At 41.1% G+C, this 20,832-nt stretch overlaps 1 protein-coding gene across 1 annotated transcript in view; it reads right to left on the bottom strand.

Moving 5' to 3' along the window:
- Nucleotides 1-20,832, bottom strand: part of MYO3B (myosin IIIB) — a 482,619-nt gene that overhangs the window by 417,722 nt on the left and 44,065 nt on the right. The window contains exon 7 of the mRNA XM_063595441.1: nucleotides 7,235-7,380. Within this exon, the coding sequence (XP_063451511.1) occupies nucleotides 7,235-7,380 (146 nt within the window). The remainder of the gene's footprint in view (nucleotides 1-7,234; nucleotides 7,381-20,832) is intronic.

Genomic DNA, 20,832 nt, shown 5'->3' with positions numbered 1-20,832 from the left:
TAGCCTGCTGGAAGATAAGAAACAACATGGACCGGAGCCAAGTCATCCTAGCCAAGGCTATCCTAGACCAACCAACACAGCCACATTCTCAGCTGATCACGGATGCATGAGCAAGCCCAGCCAAGATCTGCAGAACCACCCAGAGAACCCATAGACTCATGAAAAATCATAAATGTTTGTTGTTTAAGCAACTAAGTTTGGGGATGGTTTGTTACATACTAGTAGTTAACTGATACAAACAACCATGCTGGACCACTATACTATATTTTCCTTCTAATGATACTGGCTTCACTTGACTCTAGGATCCTCCAGGAATGGACAGCTCCAGCTGTGAAGAACCTTCCTTTAGACTATCACCTCATTGCTCTTCATCCCTGTCTTACCCCTGCCCCTACCATTACGCCAACCCATAAAGGCAGTTATAATTATTCCTCACCTTTATTCCTTAGTTTTTTCTGGAGTAGAGAGGAAACCAGGGTGCCTCAACTCTAGCACAATTTTGAGCTCTGTTTCCTTGCCTACTTCTTTGCCCATCTCTCCATCATTTAGGAGCTGGGTTGGAATTAGCCACAGTCAGTTGTGCCAAAATAATAAACCAGGGTAATGAGAAGAAGGCACAGATAGCGCTGGGAATCAACCCCTCGCACCTTTGGCCTGTCTCTCAGGGTGAGCTTCTTACTCAGTAGTGGTGGGGACCCAAAGTCCCTGAAGGCATGCTCCTGCTTTGTCACCTGATCCCCAAATGAAACCTTGCAAAGCTAAATTCTCCCTGCCTGCCAGGACTCAGGCAGGGGGCAGTAAGCAGTACCTACATAGGACTGAATGGCCCCAGCTGCTCAACTCGAATTTAAAAATAATTTGGAAATGTGTTCCACAGAGTGAAAGCCTTCTGGGGCATTTCTGCCAGATGCCTCCAGCTACTGGGTTCCCACGGAAAGGGAGTGTCAAGTCCTGGGCCCAGAAGATATTCTGGGGATCTGGAACAGGGTACATACTGAAGGCAATCCATTAAAAATGGGATTAGAAATCTCTCAAAGAAAGAAAAAGATACATAAAACATAACTGTTTTTCTATTGGAATATTTTAAAACTTTTTTTTTTGCTATTAGGCACTCAATAAATGCTAAATGATGCTAATTCTTCTAGCACTTCTTGCTTTATGAGTGAAGCTTGGATTGTGAGGATTCATTGCTCAAAAGGCCAATAGCTAAGTGACCTGGGTTGGTGAAGAGAAACCAACACTCCCCAGGGCAAATCCAGCCTCACTGTGCCATTAAACACTCACCACCCCTCACTCATTACACTTCAACAATAGTTTAGTTTTAATTTCTTTCCTTTATATTTCACAGCCCTAAAGGAAAATGTCCTGTGACAATTCTGTAATAGTGAGACAATTACTGGTGACTCAGGGCTCCCTGCTGCCTCTGCATCTCACAGCGGAGGAGCAGGCAGGGACTACTGCTTCCCATATAGGAACAATTTGGTTTGTGAATTAGGAAAGTCAGGATCAAAAGGAATCTTAAAAAAAAAAAATGCCTATGTAAGATAAAAATTTAGCCCAAGGATCCTATTTCAGGATGAGAGTCGATTGTAGGCACTGAGTCCCTGAGGAAGCTCTTCAAATAGACACACAAATATTTCAAGCAGTGACTTGCCCATCTGAGCCCCACTACCCACAGCATCCAGGCAGTCCACAAGGATCCAGACCCTGGGTTCCCGAAAATCTGATTTCTCCTTTTTGTTATCCAAACTCTCTCCGTTTCACCTTTACCGATAAATGAGGAGGAGGCAGTAAACTGATGTGCTCCTTGACAGCAAAAACTCTGTCATCTCTGCAACTCAAGCACCCAACCCAAGCCTGAGTCTGGACGAACAAAGTTTAAGGTGTCCTAGGGTAGAGGACAAGGGCATTCCCAAGTTCCCAGTGGATTGTGCTCCAAAGCTCTTTTGTAAACTGGTAGTTTCGAACTTGGAAAGCATTTTCTTTTTCCATAAGTATAAAGCTCTAGAGGAAGCCTAAGTCCTTAGACTAGGTCATACAGCTCTATTTAGCCACAAAAATCTAATAATGCATCCAAAGTAGAGAACTTCAGCTATTCGATTGCTTCCTCCTAAATAACCATTGAAAATACTGCTTTCATGAGAAAATGTGTTCCAACTTAGCATGCCAGAAACAGATTTCCATTTTCCTCAAGACCAAGAATGTGCTTTTCCTACTAAAAAAAAAAAAAACAAATAAATAAAAGGGAAGAGAAAAAATAAGAGAAAGGCAAAGGGAGAGAAGGTGTTGGCTATACTAGATATAGCCCTGACACGGGAGATACAGCTTTGCAAGGAAGGTGAGATAAGACAGAAACTTCTGGGTGAGAATAAGATATCCTGAAGTATTTTTCTACTTTTATATAACATGTATTCCACAATTCTTTAGTTTAAAAACTTGCCTTAAGTGTTCTAAATTAGGAACTAAAAAGCAGTTGCTTTAAGGGGAGTTTGGAGAAGGGAGAGATTTCTGGTTTGCGGGTCATAAATCAATGAGCCAGAGACAGCCTATGTTCACCTAAGACAACACTCTTGATTTCTGTTCTTCCGTTTCTTGGCTGATTCAGTCATGATGCTAATAATATTCTAACTTTCAGGTTGATAATGTCAGCTTAAAATTGGTAGGAGGAAAGATATTGGACTGTAAGCTTGTTAAAGGGCAGGACCACTTTCTATTCATTTCCATATACCCCAGTCCCCTCAGTGCTCAACATATATAATTCATCAACACATAATATAATTTAAGGAAGGGCTTTAACTTTTCAATGTAGTAGCAAAACATGTGGGCTTTAGAGTCAAACTTCTCAGATTCAAATCATTTTTCCTCCCTGAAAAGGAGGGAAGCAAGCCTGCCTAACATCCTTGAGTTTTCTCATCTGGAAAAAATAGTGGTAACAGTAACTTACTTCACAGAGTTGCTGTGGGGATTAAATGCATTTCTGTTTCTAAAACACAGAACACTGCACCTGCCCCATAGTTAGCACTTGACAGATCTTAGCAGCTATTATTTCTCCATGATCATTGAGCTAATTGTCTTGTATCTTGCCCCCAAATTAGTTTCTCAGGGAATGTGGTAAACATAAAAGTTGGTTGGTATAAAGGGTTAAATTGTGAACCCCAAAAGATATGTCTACTCAGAACCTGAGAATGTGACCTCATTTGGAATAAGAATTTCTGCAGATGTAATTAAGGCAAGGATCCCCAGATGAAATTATCCTGAATTAGGATAAGCCCTAAGTCTATGTCCTTATATGAGACCAGAAAAGAAGACCCAAAGACATGGGAAAGGCGGCCAAGTGAAAACGAAGCCAGAGATTGGAATCATACTGCCACAAGCCAAGGAAAAGCTGGAGCCACCAGAAGCTGGCAGAGGCAAAGACAGATTCTTCCCTAGAGTCTTCAAATGGAGTGTGGCCCTGCTGACCCACTGATGTGGGGCTTCTGACCTCCAGAACTGTGAGAGAATAAATGTCTGTTGCTTTAATCCACCAAGTTTGTGGTCATTTGCTGTAGCAGCCCTAAGAAACAAATACAGCTGGGTCCAGGTGACTTTGGAACAACCTAGATTTAGTGAGGGAAACAAGCCGAAATGCAAATTGGTGATGATCATGAGCTGTCCTTTTTTTGAATTGTGTACTGCAGGGAAATTCTCTTTAGGAAGGGATAATTACCAGCTTCAGGGACTGGAATGTTCAGGCCAGCCTGTGCTGTCCACTTCCAGCCAAAGACATTTCTGCTGAGAATCCTGAAAACATTCTGCATTTTTCCACAAGGAATAAACTGGAACTATTCAATGTGTGATGAGACAATGGACACAGTCAGCTCCTACCTGGCCCCAAATAAATGGGCAGATGATGCAGCTGTCAGTGACTGACCAGTGAACACACCCACACGGATGCCCACAGCCTTCCTCACTCCCCTCTATGGAAGTCAAGGGGGTCATTAGCCAAAGACTCAAAGCTAAGGAAAGATACCTGCTTGTCAAGAGACCAACATAATTGTATATTTCCACTAACTTTATTGATTCTTGCAATTATATCTATGAAACGGATCTCTTTTTAAGGGAAAAATATATCCAGGTCATCTTCAAGATCCTTTTAAGCCTTTGGAATTTTAAAGAAGTCCTCAGTAAAGAGTCACAAGAGACAGTTGAATCCACTGATGTTGAGAGAAATGATTTTCACTCATTTGCTCCCTTATAACTCCTGGGGAAAAATAGCAGCAGACAGAGCAGTGACAGTCAGAGAGGGGTGACTTTTTTGGAGCAAAGGCGTTAGACGAGATGACACATGCTGACAAGTTCAGCAAATAGTGGATGCTCTGCCAATCAGCAGGTAATTTCTGTGTGTTTGCAAAGTGGGAAAGATTGTGAGTCACGCAGTATTTCAAAGCAGGTCACGATGACCCTGTGTGTGATCTTCCAATGTGAAGGTCAAGAGAAAGGAGAAGGTGGATAAAGGAAGAAAAGGGAAAAGCAAGGAGACCCCTGTACAGGCCAATCAACCACATCAAGGCAAGTTGCTTCCTATTTCCTGACAATACCCAGGGAACCTTCCTAATTACCTGTTTTATTGACATCTGAAGCTCACAGGTAACCAGCACTTCATTAACTCATAAATCTTTTTTTAACTTGTGAAAGTCACTTCTTCCCTGACTCCGTCAAGGTTTTATTTTCTTCCATTACTGGGTAATTTACTCAATTTATTTCCAGTAAAGAAAGGGTTGCCGGGAAAAGGTCAGTGAGGAAAGCCAGAGGAAGAAGCCATACGCAGTATTCTGGATCCCAGCATACCCTGAAAAGGATTTCATTGTTTCACTGACAAGAATTCCAAAACACTGAAAATAGTCACATTCAAATAGAAAAAAAATTAATTCTGAAGCCAAATGGATTCAAAGGATTTTTGTCATTATTTTTCATTTGCTTTTCTCCACTGAGGGGGCGGAGAGAGAGAGAGAGAGAGAGAGAAAGAGAGACAGACAGACAGACAGGCACTGAACTGAGATCGATTCCAATGAAACACACAGGTAAATAATTTGAATGCCTTTTTAAAATACATAAATGCTTAATTTCTGTACTTTTCATCAAAGAGCTTTTCTGGGGAAAGGATACATTTTTAGCACTAGAAATTAAGTAGTACTCACACGGGATGCACACATTTGGTGAATCCATAACCCTTCAAAGAGAACTGTGCAATTCTAATTGACAGAGCAATTTTAAAGTAAATAACTTGGTGAATATAAACCCAACATATTTTTCCTGGTTTGGGGAAGAAAAAAGCTGTACAATGTATGTAAATATGCTAAGATTTAAAATAAAATAAAATAAAACCTCTTGTCATTCTTGTCCAAGAATGTCACGTCAGCCATTAAGGTTGTGACAATGGCAAGTGTTGAACACACATGAGCACACATAATCACACTGAGAATCTGCTGACTGATTATTGCTGACATTGCCTAGTTCAATCTGATTCATCATTTGCACAGGAACCAAGAGACATTAAAAGGGCAGGAGGTTACACTCGGGGGAGAGAAACAAAGCCTTAAACTAAGTTGGGATAAGGATCCTTTTCTAACAATTGCCCAATTCTTGGGATCCACTCTGTCCCGAGGCAGGCAGTAGAGACTTAGTTACTCGTATTCCACATCTGGAGATCTGGAGGCTTCTCCCAAGATGGAAGAGATGAGTGGTGAGAGAATATGAGATTATTAGAAGAAGCTTGGCTGGGCACAGAAGCAAGATAAGTGGAGTCAATAGAGTGGAAGGGTCTATTTAAACACATACCCCCCTCCCCCCCCCGCCAAAAACACACACTCTTTGCTGCCTCACATTTATCACCTTAAGAAATTTTTGAACACCTGGTCTATATACAAATACATAACAAGAAAGGAAAAAAATATAGATGATCTCTTATCAAAAGTACATATTATTTTGCTAAAGAGAAGCTACACCTTAATCCTGATATTCAGGAAATTATGTTGCCACATTAAATAAATGGTGAGGGGTAAACCATTTGTAAAAAAAATCAAAGCACACACACAAATCATTCCAGACACCATTTCCCATTTTCTGACTTATTACTATACACAATGCAGCTTTTAGCTCCTGCATTCTTATATCCTTTTGAATGTTCACCAGACTATTAATTTAAAAAGCCAGGTGCTTCGTCTGCTCCTCTAATCGCTGTGACCTGTTTTTGTGATTCGAAAAAGGCAAAAAGACTAACTCTGGCTTGGGTGGGAATCATTTTTGGAATAGTGGTTGGTGGTTGTTCACATCTGGATTAGGTATAAAATGATAACATTATGATGATGAACACCAGAGAGCCTCATCTGCATATAAATAGACCTAATCAGAAATGCAAATTGCAATCAGGAGAAATTTTTAAAGGCTCTGATAGCTGTGTGATTGTGCAGATAAGGAAAGGTCAACACTTGTATTGTTAAGGCAGTTAAATGGCTCCCAGCCTGCCCAGAGCCTTCCTTTGAAAGAGACATATGGAAGGTACAAATTATCTCTCAATCTGCACCCTGGTTGGGAAGGAGTCCCTGGATAGCTTCATATTCCATAACTAGAGCCGTGAGCTGGCCATACATCAGCCCGATTCCAATGAAAGGCAACCCAACCTCTTGTACAAACCACTAATGAATACACAGAATAGAAAGTATACTTGCATTTAAATGCTCTCCAAACAGACCTCTTTCCGCACAATTTTCCACTGAGACAGAAATTAAGGGATGGAGAGTAAGATATAGCGCTGATGTAACATTTTCTGATACATTTCAATGCTAGTCTGAGTGAATACAGCAATATGATATACATATGTTTTCACTGAATACTAGAGAAAGTATGTAATTAAAAAGAAAACACTAGCATTTAGACAGATTACTTAATCCACAATTCCATTCGTAGTCTTATCGTGCAAAGTACAAGAAATGAGTGTCTCAGAAAAAGCTGAGTGCTAAAAATATGCAATTGTTCCAACATGGTCTTATTATTCCTTGGGGTATGTTATCTTTCAGGAACATCCTCTTCTCTATCCCCCCCCCCAACCCCCCTTGCTTTTTCAAAGAAAATATATTTCACAATCAGGCTGTGTCAGGTTTGGAGAGAAATTGCTTGCAAACTATTTATTATCCCTCTAACTAGACGCTTTCACAAAGAACTAATGAGTCAAGAGCGCCATCTTGTGTCTTACCTTGGAATCTTAAAGAGTGTTTTCACAGGATGCATGTCAAAGAGGGGAGGGTCTCCATCCCCCAGTTCAATAGCTGTGATCCCCAAGGACCAGACGTCACAGCGAGCGTCATAGGAAGAGTCATACTGCTGCTCACAGGCAATGACCTATTAGACAAAAGCAGGACATGACACATCAACCCTACTGCCACATCAGATGTCCTAAAAAGGCCCTGGGCTGATCTTAGCCCCCTTCTCAGTTTTCTTGGCCACGATGATATTGAATTCCAGTAATAAGATGTGTGTATTCTAGGCCTTATTTGTGTGTAACCAATTTATTATCTTATACGTTCATTAGCTTTTAAAAATGTGTCAGTTTTGTTTTTAAAAAGCATGCATTGAACCGTCTAAGTAACAAGAACAGTGCAAGGGGAGGAAGCGGATGTATACCACACCATCCCAACCCTGCTATTCTTTAAGGAAAGGCTTTGTCTACATCCTTCACCTCATTACCAGCTACTGAATTCAATAACAAGCAACAATTGTTCTCAAAGATGCTTGTGTACTTTGAGATGCATGAAATCCCCGAGAGTATAACCAACTAAGCAGAGAGATGTTGGAAGACTCACATGGTTAACATAAAGTAGAAATGACCCCACTCCACCCTTCCCTTTTTCTAAGAGCATCTTTCCCCTCCTCAAACTCCAACAATGGTGTGCATCACAGAAACAACTGCCATTCCAGTTACTTGGCCTGACTAGGTACAAGAGCAGCAGAACTAGAAAATGACCCTGGGCTTGTCATTGGGTTGAGGAGTCTGTAATCCTGTGGAGGAATGTTTTTATCAACTTTTTGAGTCAGGCAAGAACATCTCCTACACTCAGACTCTGATGACTATCACAATGGCGATAGGAGAAGTCAGGAGTGAGCCAGAGGATGTGGAGGACCAGGAACTCCTATTTGACCTAAAATCTGCCACCAGGGTGACCCATGGCCATGGCCAGGTGGGAGACTTCAATGTCTGATGATCCAAAACATCAGGGAGGGGGCAACACCTATAATGGTGAGCACAGGAAGACCAGAGTAATAGAGACACCCTCTTAGGCCATTATAATGTCTTTAGTTTTTTTCATTCCAAATGAAATGAGACTACTGACTGCGGTGAGCAGAGGAGTGACAGATCTAGCTTATGTTTTAGCAAGATCACTCTGGCTACTGTGCAGAGGATAGATTATGAGGAGAAGAAACAAAACCAGTTAAATATGTTACTGCAGGGATCCAGATGAGAGATTGTGAGATGGCGAGAAATAATCAGATTCTAGGTATAATTTTGAATGTACAGCCAACTGGATTTGTTGAACAGGGCTTAGAAGAAAGGAGAGCTAAGGAACACTCCAAAGTTTTTGACATGAGCAACCACCAGAATAGAATTGGTATTTACTAAGATGAGGAAGACAGTAGGAGGGGCAGGTTTGGGGTGAAGAGTGGAGGTCCATTTAGGATATATTAAGCCTCAGATGCCTGGGACACTTCTAAATGGAGAAGAGTATTTTAGCCTGGTGAGACTCATACTGGACTTCTGATCTAGAGAATCGTAAGATAACTGCTATGGTCTGAACATGTCTCCCAAAATTCATGTGTTAGAAATTTAATCCCCGATGCAACCAATGGAAGGTGGATCCTTTTGGGAGGTGGTTAGGTCATGAGAATTCTGCCCTTGTGAATGGATTAATGCTACCATGAAAAGGGCTTGCAGGACTGGGTTTGCTCCCTTCTGCCTTCTGCCATGTGAGGACGCAGTATGAAGGCCCACACCAGATGCCAGCACTTTGACCTTAGGCTTCCCAGCCTCTAGAACTGTGAGAAAATAAATTTCTGTTCTTTTTAAATTACCCAGTCTCAGATAATCTGTTATAGCAGCATGAAACAGATTAAGACTAAGAAACAGGTGTTTTAAGCCACTAAGTTTGTGGTATTGTTATGGCAGTCATAGAAAACTAGTATTCCTGCTCTCTTCCAGACACAGTGCATTGGACTTGTAAGACCTGGCAAAATGTGCCAACTGTGCAAAATGTGCTCTAAACTCTGTGTTCTTGTTCTCATAATTGCCCTGTACTCTTCTCTTCTGAGCTGGAGAACATTTTCTATATATCCACATCCTTGGCCTGGCCCCAGCCCCATCTTCTGAATAGAATATCCTGTCATACTTTTAACACATTATTTTCAAATGTACATTCAAACTGAAGTTCAAACAATTCCAATTTCAGAACCAAAGGCCATTTCATTGCCCCCAAAGACCTCCCTTTCCTCACCCCAATCAGGTGAGAACCTACATTATTTTTAAAGATCCCTAGAGAAGGCTATTCAACACCTTTCCTTTCAGAAATGACACTTTCGAAAGTGTAAGACAAACATAATTTTAGACCTATCAATCAACAAATAGTTCACTGTTATTCATGACACTGTGATAGGGCCTGTGAGGGAGAGAGAAATAAGACTCTGTCCTTCCCCAATAGGAGCTATGGCCAATCAAAATATAAGGTGAACCTATCATAATTAAATGACAAACCATGACAACTATAAATGCCCTAAGACAATGTGTACTAATACGTCCAATAAAGGATATGGGCTCTAAATGCTTAAGATTTTAGAAGGAGACCACTGCTGGCTAAGCAAGACAATAAAAAGTATCTAGTACCCATAGTCTACAACTTTTGCGGAGAAATTCAAATCAGCTTCTAGCCAACTTGGATGGGACACAAAAGGCAATTCTAAGAATATATCTAAATGTGAAAATGGAGATATTCTAACATTTCTCAAGTGTTGTCCTAAAATATTCAAAACTTGTATCTGGTTTCAACTTCTCTTTACAGACAAACATTATCTTCGGCTCATTCTGATTAATAGAAAATCATATCTTGGCCTAATTCTTCTCTTCAGTGCATCACGTAACAAAGAAATTATTTAAGTTCAGCCTTCCAAGGAAGTTTATTGAAAATTATGCTAATAAAATAATTCACAAATAATTATTGAGTACTCATTAGTCTGGCATGATAGTAGGCCCTGGGAAGAGAAAGTCAAATACACACTGAACTTAATCTTCATAATAATTTGGCAAAGTAGGTGCTATTATCACTTATGCAGGTGTGGAAACTGAGGATAGCATGGTTAAACAGCTTACCTGGCATCACATAGCTAGTAATTGTCAGGGCCAGAATTTGAACCCAGGCAGGGAGAAGGATAACTAAATGAATCATTGCCATATAAGTGCTACCTATAATAAAAGTTACAGTTGGTTAAAATTGTTAAAATTATCAGCTTCTGCACTCATATTTTGACTACACTCAGGTGTTCTGAGGTTTTGTCATTTCAACTCCACCTTCTTCGGGGGTCTCTCGTTCAGGATTGCTCCTTACCAGGAGGAAACAGCCCTTTCTGCAGGTGACACATACGATGAGAGTTAAAGAAGCACTCTTAAGAGGATGCAGGGCAACTGAAGGTCAACATCCTGGAATGGGATTCCCTATCAATCCAATACCAAAGTCTGAAGCTATTTCTTTAAGAGAAAACACTACTATCATTCTCTTTAGCTCAACATTCTCCTTGTCTCTAGGTTAAATAGAGCTGAGTTAAGGATGCTTGGATGGTCGAATGGTCTTTCTTCCCTTGTCCCCAGGAGAAGGTGACCTCAAAAAGAACTCTCTGAATCAGTTGTTAGGATGCTCCATTAAGAAAGGAGAGTGACGATGGCAAGTAAGTGCACATCTTTGGGACCAGGTTTTCCAGGTTCTGTAAGTCACATTAAAGGAGTGGAGAGAAATGAGACGGTGTTGACAAAGGTCCAGGATCCCAAATGCACACCCTTTCACATCTGAAAACAAATCACTTATATTCTCAGGACCTCTCTCTATCTATAAAGTGGTAAGGTGGAAATAAATAACCTATACCATCCCTTCTAGCTCTAATATTCTACGACTTTGCGACTTCCAAGTAAGTGATCTTTGGGTAGTATCTCAAACTGAGAGGCTAACACTGCCATACAAATTAGCTAGAGTGAACAGTACATTATTCTGAGGTGTGAACAGGATGGCTGGAACTTTGAGGGGATTTTGTTGCCAATGTTTTGTAGAAGGTCTTAAGGTCTATGAAAATATGCTGGTTGCTGTAATAATGCCTCTGTTAAGGAAGATGAGCTTCAGCGACAGAGCAATTGTTTGGAAGCTGGTTAATGGAGCATGTCCAGGTTCCTACCTTGAAATGCAAACTTACGGCTCTTCTGGTACAGTTAGACTACACTGCTGCTTATTTTAGGAAGAAGAAAAACACTAATGCTGGATTACTAGCAATATCTATGCACTGGCAGCTTTAGTGCCCAAGGCCAATAGCTATTTTACCTAGCAGTGGGCTTGAGACTCCCAAATGTTGGTCATTACCACCTTAGCTGCCAAAAACTTTTCTTTCTGGAGAAGATTGAGAACAAGAAACAAGTTTTCACTAATGGCTTAGCTTGACAGGTCTTTGGAGCAAAGGCTAGTCATTATCTGTCTTCAATTGTTGAGGCAATTCTCTTTAGCCTTCTTCAGGCTAAGGAGTTCACAGATCCAGACTCCTTAAATCTACCCCCAGTCACTCCCTCCTACCCCACAGAGGGAACACCTCCCCTCTCCTGCATGAATCTATGGGATGAAACCACATCCACAACTGCTTGGCACATATCATCCCCTTGTCTGTCCTTGAGCAGGGTCAGCTGCGTTCTGTTGAAGATGGCTGTTCCTTTCCTTAGCCACCAGCCAGAAAATGGCAGAGAAAAACAACTGTCAGCAGCTCTTGGGTCACGAAGAGACTTTCACCTCTGACTAACGCTAGAAAATCCCAGAGCCTGGCATTTTTGTTTTGGTTTTGCCACCCTCTCACTGGGTGACTTTGACAAAATATTTCATCTCCCTGTACCTCTTCTTTGCAAGCAAACCAAGCAATCCATTTTTCATGGGCCTCATCCGAAGCACTGCTTATGAAAATGCTGGTTATTCAGCTTTTACTATGGCACTAAAATGTTAATAGTAGATATCACCGGATCACTGACATATGGGTAATAATTATTTTATCTACTTACTTCTTTAAGATCTTTTGTGTTTTCTAAAATGTCTATAGAGAGCATGGATTATTTCTATATTAAAAAGAAGCAAATTTTATGTTTTTTTGTCTTGAAAGTATAAATAAATATTGAAAAGTTTGCCTTCATTTTCAAGGGCATGTTTCTTTCTTCTGGAGTATTTGTTGACTGCTGGGATTCTTTATCAAGAAGTTGGCAGGTTAAAGGTTGTGTCTTGATTATATAACTAGGTCCCTGGCTGGATGTGGTGGCTCACGCCTGTAATCCCAGCACTTTGGGAGGCCAAGGTAGGCAGATCACGAGGTCAGGAGTTAGAGACCAGCCTGACCAACATGGTGAAACCCCGTCTCTACTAAAAAAAAAAAAAAAAAAAAAAAAAATTAGCCAGGCGTGGTGGCACATGCCTGTGATCCCCGCTACTCTGGAGGCTGAGGCAAGAGAATTGCTTGAACCTGGGAGGCGGAGGTGGCAGTGAGCCAAGATCACTCCACTGCACTCCAGCCTGGGTAACAGAGCAAGACTCTGTCTCGAAAAAAAAAAAAAAAAAAAAAAAAAAAAAAAAAAAAAACTAGGTCCCCATGAGATTAATACCAGAAGAATGAAGCATAATTATTCATGTAGTATAATCGATAAATGTTATTGAACATAAGGCTTTCTAAAATAGAACGTCTCTGGAATCAGAAGCTGTAGTTACAGTATAACTATTCCAGTGGCAGATTTTTTTTAATCAGTTTTACAAATGAAATTCCCTTCCCAACTATATCCCTTTCTACCGTAAGCACAGGGCATGAGTAGAGTACTTTCACTTTCTCGGGCCATCATGATCCATGACTAGGACTTATTGATAAAGTTACCAAGATAGGAGTGAGTTCCACCCTCTCTCGCACAAAGACTTGGTGTATAAGAACCTGAGCTTACAGCTTCTCATCTCAAGATCTTCATTATCCAGAAAGATCATCTGTATTATACTATATGTGAAAGGGATAAAAACAGTCAATATATGAGCTTCTAGATTCAGAAAACCTAGTTTCTCTAACAAGATAGTTAAACCATTTATCAAATTTTATGTCAGAGAGCTGCTGGGCTGAAATTTCTTCCAATAATGTAATTTTAAGCAATGTTTTCAAGCAAATAGTATTATAGTATTTTTGCTGTCATAAGAAATAATTTATCAAACTTAAACAACAGGTATTATTCAGACTACTTAATTTTTCCACTAATATTTTTAAATGTCATTAAAAATGTAATTAGGTTTGCCTTCTATGTTCTGATTACTCACCTTACTAGAATCATTCATGCAATCCAAAATTATAACCAAAGGTCAGGATTAAAATTTCACTCAAGTACACAGGCAAAATGCTGTTATCTCAAGAGCTAAATTCAGCTAAATAAGAGGCAAGGCAAACAGACCTAAAGCTATTAATCCTTGGCTGACCTTGAGCCCAAAAATGCAGGCAATAGACTGGCAAATAAGATGGGCTGAGAGGTAGGAAGGCAAATAGGATTCTTAATTTTGCTTACCCAATTCATGCAGCATAATTGATAAATGTTATTGATCATAAAGATTTCTAAGTCAGAACTTCTCTGGAATCAGAAATTGTGGTTACAGTATAAATATTCCAGTGGCAAATATTTTTATCACTTTTACAAATGAACATCTTAAAGTGTTATAAGCTGAGATACTGAATAAACGAATGAAGTTTCTTACCTAAGATGATACATAATTTCAAGAGAGGATACATTTGAGATTCGTTCTTTTTTTTTTTTTTTTTTTTTGTAAAGGGAATATGGACTAGATGAACTGAAACTGAAGTATTTGGCAGGGGGATGGTCTTTCATAAAACTAAAACTAGGGCTAAGATTGAATCCATGTTTTGTACACTATGAAATTGTCAGAAATAATTTAAATTAGACTGTTCTTATGAACTTCAGGAAGGTCTCTAATTATAATGCGATGTTCTATGGGTCTCTTTTTTCCCAGGATTATAAGTTTCAGCTTAAGTCTACAGAGAAATAAAGCCAGGTTCAAATTAAAAACACTCAAAGCACGCTTACACTACACCAGCTTCCCACCATAGCTAGTGGAGGGTAGAAGGGGAACTCACTCTGGGTTTGAGGTCAGCCCACACACTGATTTTTGCACCTAAATTCCCTGAAGCCCTGGGAACAGATCATTTATTCTTACTTGTGTGTTAAGTCCCGTTCTCAGACTCAGGACCAATATCTACAGAACTCCTAGCATGTCCAAATTTCGTATGTGTCCTTGGTACTCAAAAAGTGAAGGAGCACATTTGCTTGGAGACCCAGTGCAATCCCACTGTCCTTGCCTGTTCCAGAGCTTCCTCATACAGAGATGGACAATGAAAGGACCTTTAAGATTCACTCATTCAACCCCCTTCTTTTACAGAAGAGAAAACTGAGGGCCTGAGGGGAGAGTCAGTTGATTTGTCTGAAATCACACAGTTGGTTCATGACCAAAGCAGGAGCAAACTCCATGGTTACCTACCACCTTCCTGAGTGAGGCATCTCTTGGGAATCCTTATAATTATGGAGAATGCTGAGCCACTTCCAAATAGAGTCCATATTCAGAGAGCCGCAGTCACAGTAACGTCTACGCTATGAACCCATAGGCACAGCATGCAAGCATTAAGCAGATGGATTTCCTGCTGCCTCTCACTTCCCTGTCCCTTCACTCTCCCTTGCTGCCCCTTTCTTTTGCCAGTTAGTGCTCCATTTCCATCATAGTATGTTAAGGACAAGGAGAACCTCTACAATTCAGTCCATTTTACAGCTTGTCAGGTCACGTATTATTACACCAAGTCAGGAAACAGATTCAGAAAGTTAAGAGATATATGCGCTCAAGGCCACAGCTAGTAGGGGATAGAACTGAAGGATGAGCACCCAATCAGAAACTATTGAGGAAAAAAATGTTTTTCTCCTTCATGACACATCTGAAAAACAGGAAGGGAAGCAAATCAATCAGAGTATCTGAAAGTTCCCACTTGGACATACCCCTTCATCGGCAAGTATCTGTGGTTTCTGTCCTCACCCAGGCTGACAGCACCATGCAAATAAGGATGTCCTTGAGAATGTCATATGTTCCTGTTAGAGAGTGATTCTGTTTAGCTCTCTAAAATTAAAAAAGGTACAGGAGGCCGGGCACTGTGGCTCATGCCTGTCATCTCAGCACTTTGAGAGGCCAAAACAGGTGGATCACTTGAGCCCAGGAGTTCAAGACCAGCCTGGGCAACATGATGAACCCTGTCTCTACTAAAAATACAAAAATTAGCTGGGCGTGGTGGCACATGCCTATAATCCCAGCTACTAGAGAGGCTAAGGCACAAGAATCGCTTGAGACCTGGAGGTGGAGGTCGCAGTGAGCCAAAATCACACCACCACACTCCAGCCTGGATGACAGAGCAAGACCCTGTACCCCCCCACTTCCCCTCACAAAAAAGTATGAGAAATACCCGGGACATAATAGAGCACAAGAAACACTAGTCCATCTGCCTCTACTTGTTCCTATTTCATCCTACTCAAGGCTCCTCTGAGGTCCCATCCCTCATGCTGACTGCTCTCCTCCATTTGCTCTCATGGTGGCTCAGTGGCCATCAGGTAAGGAAGCAAACGTAGAGTTTGGCTTGGGTGGGAATTCTCTTTCATTGGCTGAGACTGTACCCAGAACAGGGCAGTGGAGGCACTGACTGGAGGTCAGTCATGGGTAATTTGGGACCCAGAGCTCAGGAAGAGCTGAGGCCAACTGGGACATTCCTTCAGCAAACACTTCTGTTCCTGCAGTAACAGAATCAGTTTTTCCTCTTTTCCTCTTTGGTGGATGAAGAGAAGGGGCAACAGCAGATGCTTTGACCCTTCTCACCTCCCCGGAGAGGAGTGAGGACAGCCTTAAAAATTCCAAATGCTCCTGGTAGTTGTTCCTTTGACATTTCTGGCTTAGCACTTCTCACTCAGCACTCGGAGCGGATGTGAGGCCTCTGCTCTGGGCCTCACATGCTTCTGCACATCTAGGATCTAAAGCCCTCAGATAGGGTCTTATATTTAGACCCACCAGGAAGAGGGTAATAACATATCACCACCTCCTCCAGAATCAGCCCCCCGCCTCCACACTGACATATGACATATGACTCAACCTCCCCACAGAGCTCCAGCTGAGAGGGAACTATCGCTGGAGCTGAGGTGAAAACCTGGGGCTGCATCCAGTCATTTCCACCCCTTGCACCTTGGGCCGTTTGCCTGCTGGAACACTGAGCGTCTGGGTTGTGCCTCAGGGCCTTAGAAGACAGAACCACTCTGCAAATGTAGGCAGGCCAGGGCCAGCCTCAGAACCAGAGAAGGAATCTGTTTCTTTGAGCCTGACACACAATGCCTGGGGTGAACCAGGCAACAGCAAAAGGTTACGGAATCTCAGAGATGAATGTTTCTGGAGAAGGTAGGCAGGTCTTTCAGCCAATGATCTGAAGTTCTAAACCTCTCATTTAACTCTCCTGAGCTCCCAAAGCCTGCATTCCTCACAGTGATATGACCGGCAGACAGGGCCCCATGAATCTCCAGTCTTTTAACAGAGCCAGGTAAAATGGAACCTAGCAGCCATGGCATCATCATTAGTTCACTCTTACTGGGAACTTGGTGAGATCCCACCCTCATTGCTTGTGGAACATCAGAGCCATGGAATATGAGAACTGAAAGTGGGTCTTCCCTCTAAAAACAGTAAATGTTCCCTGTAAAATAGACAGGACCTTAAAAGGCAAAGACTACCTAAGCCAATTTCTTCTTTTTTACAGATGAGAACAGGCTAAGCAGAGGTAGGCATAGGGGCAACATATGCCACCACTGTTAGAAGCCCCTATTGTGTCTGGCACTGCCCTGAACAGTTGCAGTACATTATCTTATTTTATCTTTTGAGGCAGGTTTTTTTCTCCCCATTTTACCTCTTTTAACTTCTCCCCATTTTACTAGTCAGAAATATTAAGTAACTTGCCTGAGGTTACTGGTTATATGGGTAGCAGGTATCTATGATTTGCTCCCAAATCTATCTGACTCTAAAATTTGTGCTTTTTTACTCAAACTGAAGCCATATTAAAATAACTGAACCACAATCATTTTTTAGAAAATGAGTGGCAGAGCCAAGAGTAAAATGTAAATCTCCTAAATTCAATTCTAAAGAACTTAATTTTTTCCATATCCTTCTCTTGGGCATTAATTACACTGGCTTTTAGCATCAGATTGAAATATTACATTTTCCTTCATATATTAGGAAGGATAATTCTCATCTAAGTTGAGAATTGGGGGAAAAAACAATTCATGACTTATCTGGTACACTGGTTGTCACAATTAAATAATTTGCTGTGGTATAGTGGTTAAAAGTAAGGACTTTGGAGACAAATATCTGGGTTCAAATTCTGGTGGCATCACCTAATAACTTGTCCAAGGACAAGAATAGTTACTTTCTGTGACTCATCTACTTCATCTAAAACATTGGACTAGCAATAGCACCCCCTTTTTGGTAGTGTTGTAAGATTTATAAATGAGTTAATACACACAACTCACTTAGCACCTAACACATAGTAAGCACTCGCTAAACGCTAGCTCTTATTTGGGAACCAAACCCATTAGCTAGAGCTTAGGAAACAAAATGGTAATAATAACAATAATAATAATTCAACTCTATAGTGTTGTATGTCTTTCTCAGCCCTTTGACACAAAATATCTCATTTGTCATCTCTAGCCCTGGCAATGCCAAAGGAAATAGCATTATCGTATCATTTACTAGGAATGGCATAATTAACAAAGGCAAGAGTGGCTGCAAAAAGCTTGCGATATTTCCGCATTAGTGTAAGCTAGTTGTTATGGCAACCGTCCCTTGTCAACGACCCTTTGCCAGGCAGAGAGAGACCCATTTTTGGAGCCGTCACAGCACATCTGTTTCTCTGCTCAGCTGATTAGCTCTTGTTTGCAACAATGAGCAGATGGAAGTAAAGAGGGGGAAAATTTTCTAAAAAGAAGCAAATGTTTATTTTATCCACAAGTCTGTTTTCCAGTACAGAAACAGACCGTTAGCTGTTTTAGGAAGATGCTGCATATACTAGATCCTTAATGCATGGCGGAATTGCAAAGTGTAGTCAACCTATAAATTATAGGTGATAGGTCCTTCATGTGCATCTTTCAAAATGATGTCTCACACTCCAATTTCAGAGTATACTTCCACTATATCTCTGCGTGTCTTTGTTATATGAGCTGTTGTCTCAGTTAGCTGGTACACATTTTCCACAATGAATATCCCATATGAACACACTGTAAAGTGAGAGTACAAGTATCCTTTCCCTGCCTTGGTTTCTTCATCTGCAAAATGGGACTTGCATTCCCATGCTCTCTGAAAAGCCAAACAGCTTCAATATTTACTAGGTATGTGAATTTGGGCTCGATTCCTCCTATAGCTCTTTAAGCCTCACTTTCCTCAGTGATCAAATGGAGAAAATAACATCCACTATTGAGAGCTGTTGTGAAAATGAAATAAAATATTTTAAAAGCCCCTATCATAGTCCCTGGTATAGAGTCAGTCCTCAGTAAGTGAAAGTTTCCTTCCCACTATGCCTCTGCTTAGCAAGTGCAATGTTCAAAATATCTGACAATCAGGTGGCATGTGGCACTGGCCATCCCTGCTTGTCAAACAGACCTTTCCCCCCATAGTTACTGGATCATCAGGTCAGAAATGTCCCAGGGTAAAAGACAGGGCACCTCTGGTGGCTGAGGAGCACTCAAGGGGCTCTGGATGGCGGCCATTTACCATCCAGAATGAATACAGTTTAATATCTTAACAACCAGCCTGGCCACACAGTGTACATCAGCTAAATATAAGCCATTATTTTCAAAGTCTACTGGTGTCCTCAATAAAAACGATAATGACAACATTGGTTCTTTCTCTTGGGTTTCAGTCACTTACCAACACTGAGTTTAATTCTTTGCTATATGTGATGGTAGAAAAAGTTTTTTAGGTATCAACTACCCCTAACCCCCTGCCATTACCATTAATCAACATAAACTAGGCTTGTATACCTTTTGCTATAGGCCAGGATATTACCTGGCATGTGTTTGATATAAAAATTGGTTGAGCAATATTAACAGCGGACACGGGTTATATTGGAAATCCCTTAGTTGAATGAGTCACAAAATATGGATTCCAGTCACCATTACCCACCTACCCACTCTGTGTCTATGGACATTTGGCCTGACAGAGCCTTAGATTCTTTATCTACAACATCAATGTAATCATGCCCGAGTTGCACTCTCATAGGTAGATGACAGTGTTTTTAAAATACTATTTGTAAAAATTCTATGCAAATGTGGGATACTATTATTCATATTACTTACTATAAGAAATTGGCTGTCAGGAGACAGTGGAGGAGAAAAGAGATAATAAACATGGCTAATAGGAAGACTGTTGTTTTTGTGAGTTTTTTTAAGTGCATAAAATGCAGGCTAAAGTTATAGGTCAGGAGACCAGAGAGGCTTAATCAGGTAAAGAGAAGGTTCAAGGAAGTGACTATGAGCTGGCCAAACATCTCGGGAGATAATAATAATTTTAAAAATGCTTTGCCTGAGAGTAGGTAGGAGAGAACAAAAGTCTGGGGGTGTTGGGCGCCCACACAGGAAGGCAATTTGGTATGCTTTGTACATTCAGAAAGAACCACGTTTGCCTCAAACACCAAAGGCTGAGAGAGTGCAGACAGTCTATGTGTGTGGTGTGTGTGGAGTAGGGGAGGTGGTTGTGTATGTGTGTGTAAACAGGCAAAGCTGAGCCTTCTCACTATGCTAGCATCTATAACCTGCAGCCCTGCAGGTTCTAAATAGTTGACTAATTACCTTGGAAACTTGAATGATTTAATACAAAGGAAGGGTGCTAAATATTAGTATTTGGGAGCTTGTTGTTGGTTGAACTGTGTCCTCCAAAAAAAAGATACATTTAAGTCCTAGCCCCCAGAATCTCAGAACGTGAACTTATTTGGAAATAGGGTCACTGTATACACAATTAGTTGAACTCAGATGAGGTCATACCGGAGTAGGGTGGGCCTCTAATCCGACAGGACTGGTGTTCTTATAAGAAGACATGGACATGTGGAGACACACAGAGAAAATACCACGGCACTACAAAGGCAGAGACTGGAGTTACGCAGCTGCAAGCCAGGGAACACCAAAGATCACCAGCAAACCTCCAGTAGCTGGGAAGAGACAAAGCAAGATCCCTCCCCTAGAGGCTTCAGAGGAAGCCTGCTGGCGTCTTGGTTTCAGATTTCTAGCCTCCAGAAGTGTGAGATAATATATTTCTGTTGTTTATAGCTACCCAGTTTGTACTACTTGATTACAGCAGACCGAGGAAATAAATATAGGGTGGACAAGTCTTCAACCCCAAGACAGGAGGAAAACCCACTTTAACTTCTGGCTGTTTGGTTGCACCATGAGTGCCTTCACCTGTGGCTATTGGCATGTTGGAG

This window comes from Pan paniscus, chromosome 13, assembly GCF_029289425.2.
Source record: "Pan paniscus chromosome 13, NHGRI_mPanPan1-v2.0_pri, whole genome shotgun sequence".
In the NCBI taxonomy this organism is placed as follows: Eukaryota; Metazoa; Chordata; class Mammalia; order Primates; family Hominidae; genus Pan; species Pan paniscus.
Note: the sequence above shows the minus strand (reverse complement) of the source record. Positions and strands in the feature narration are given on the sequence as shown.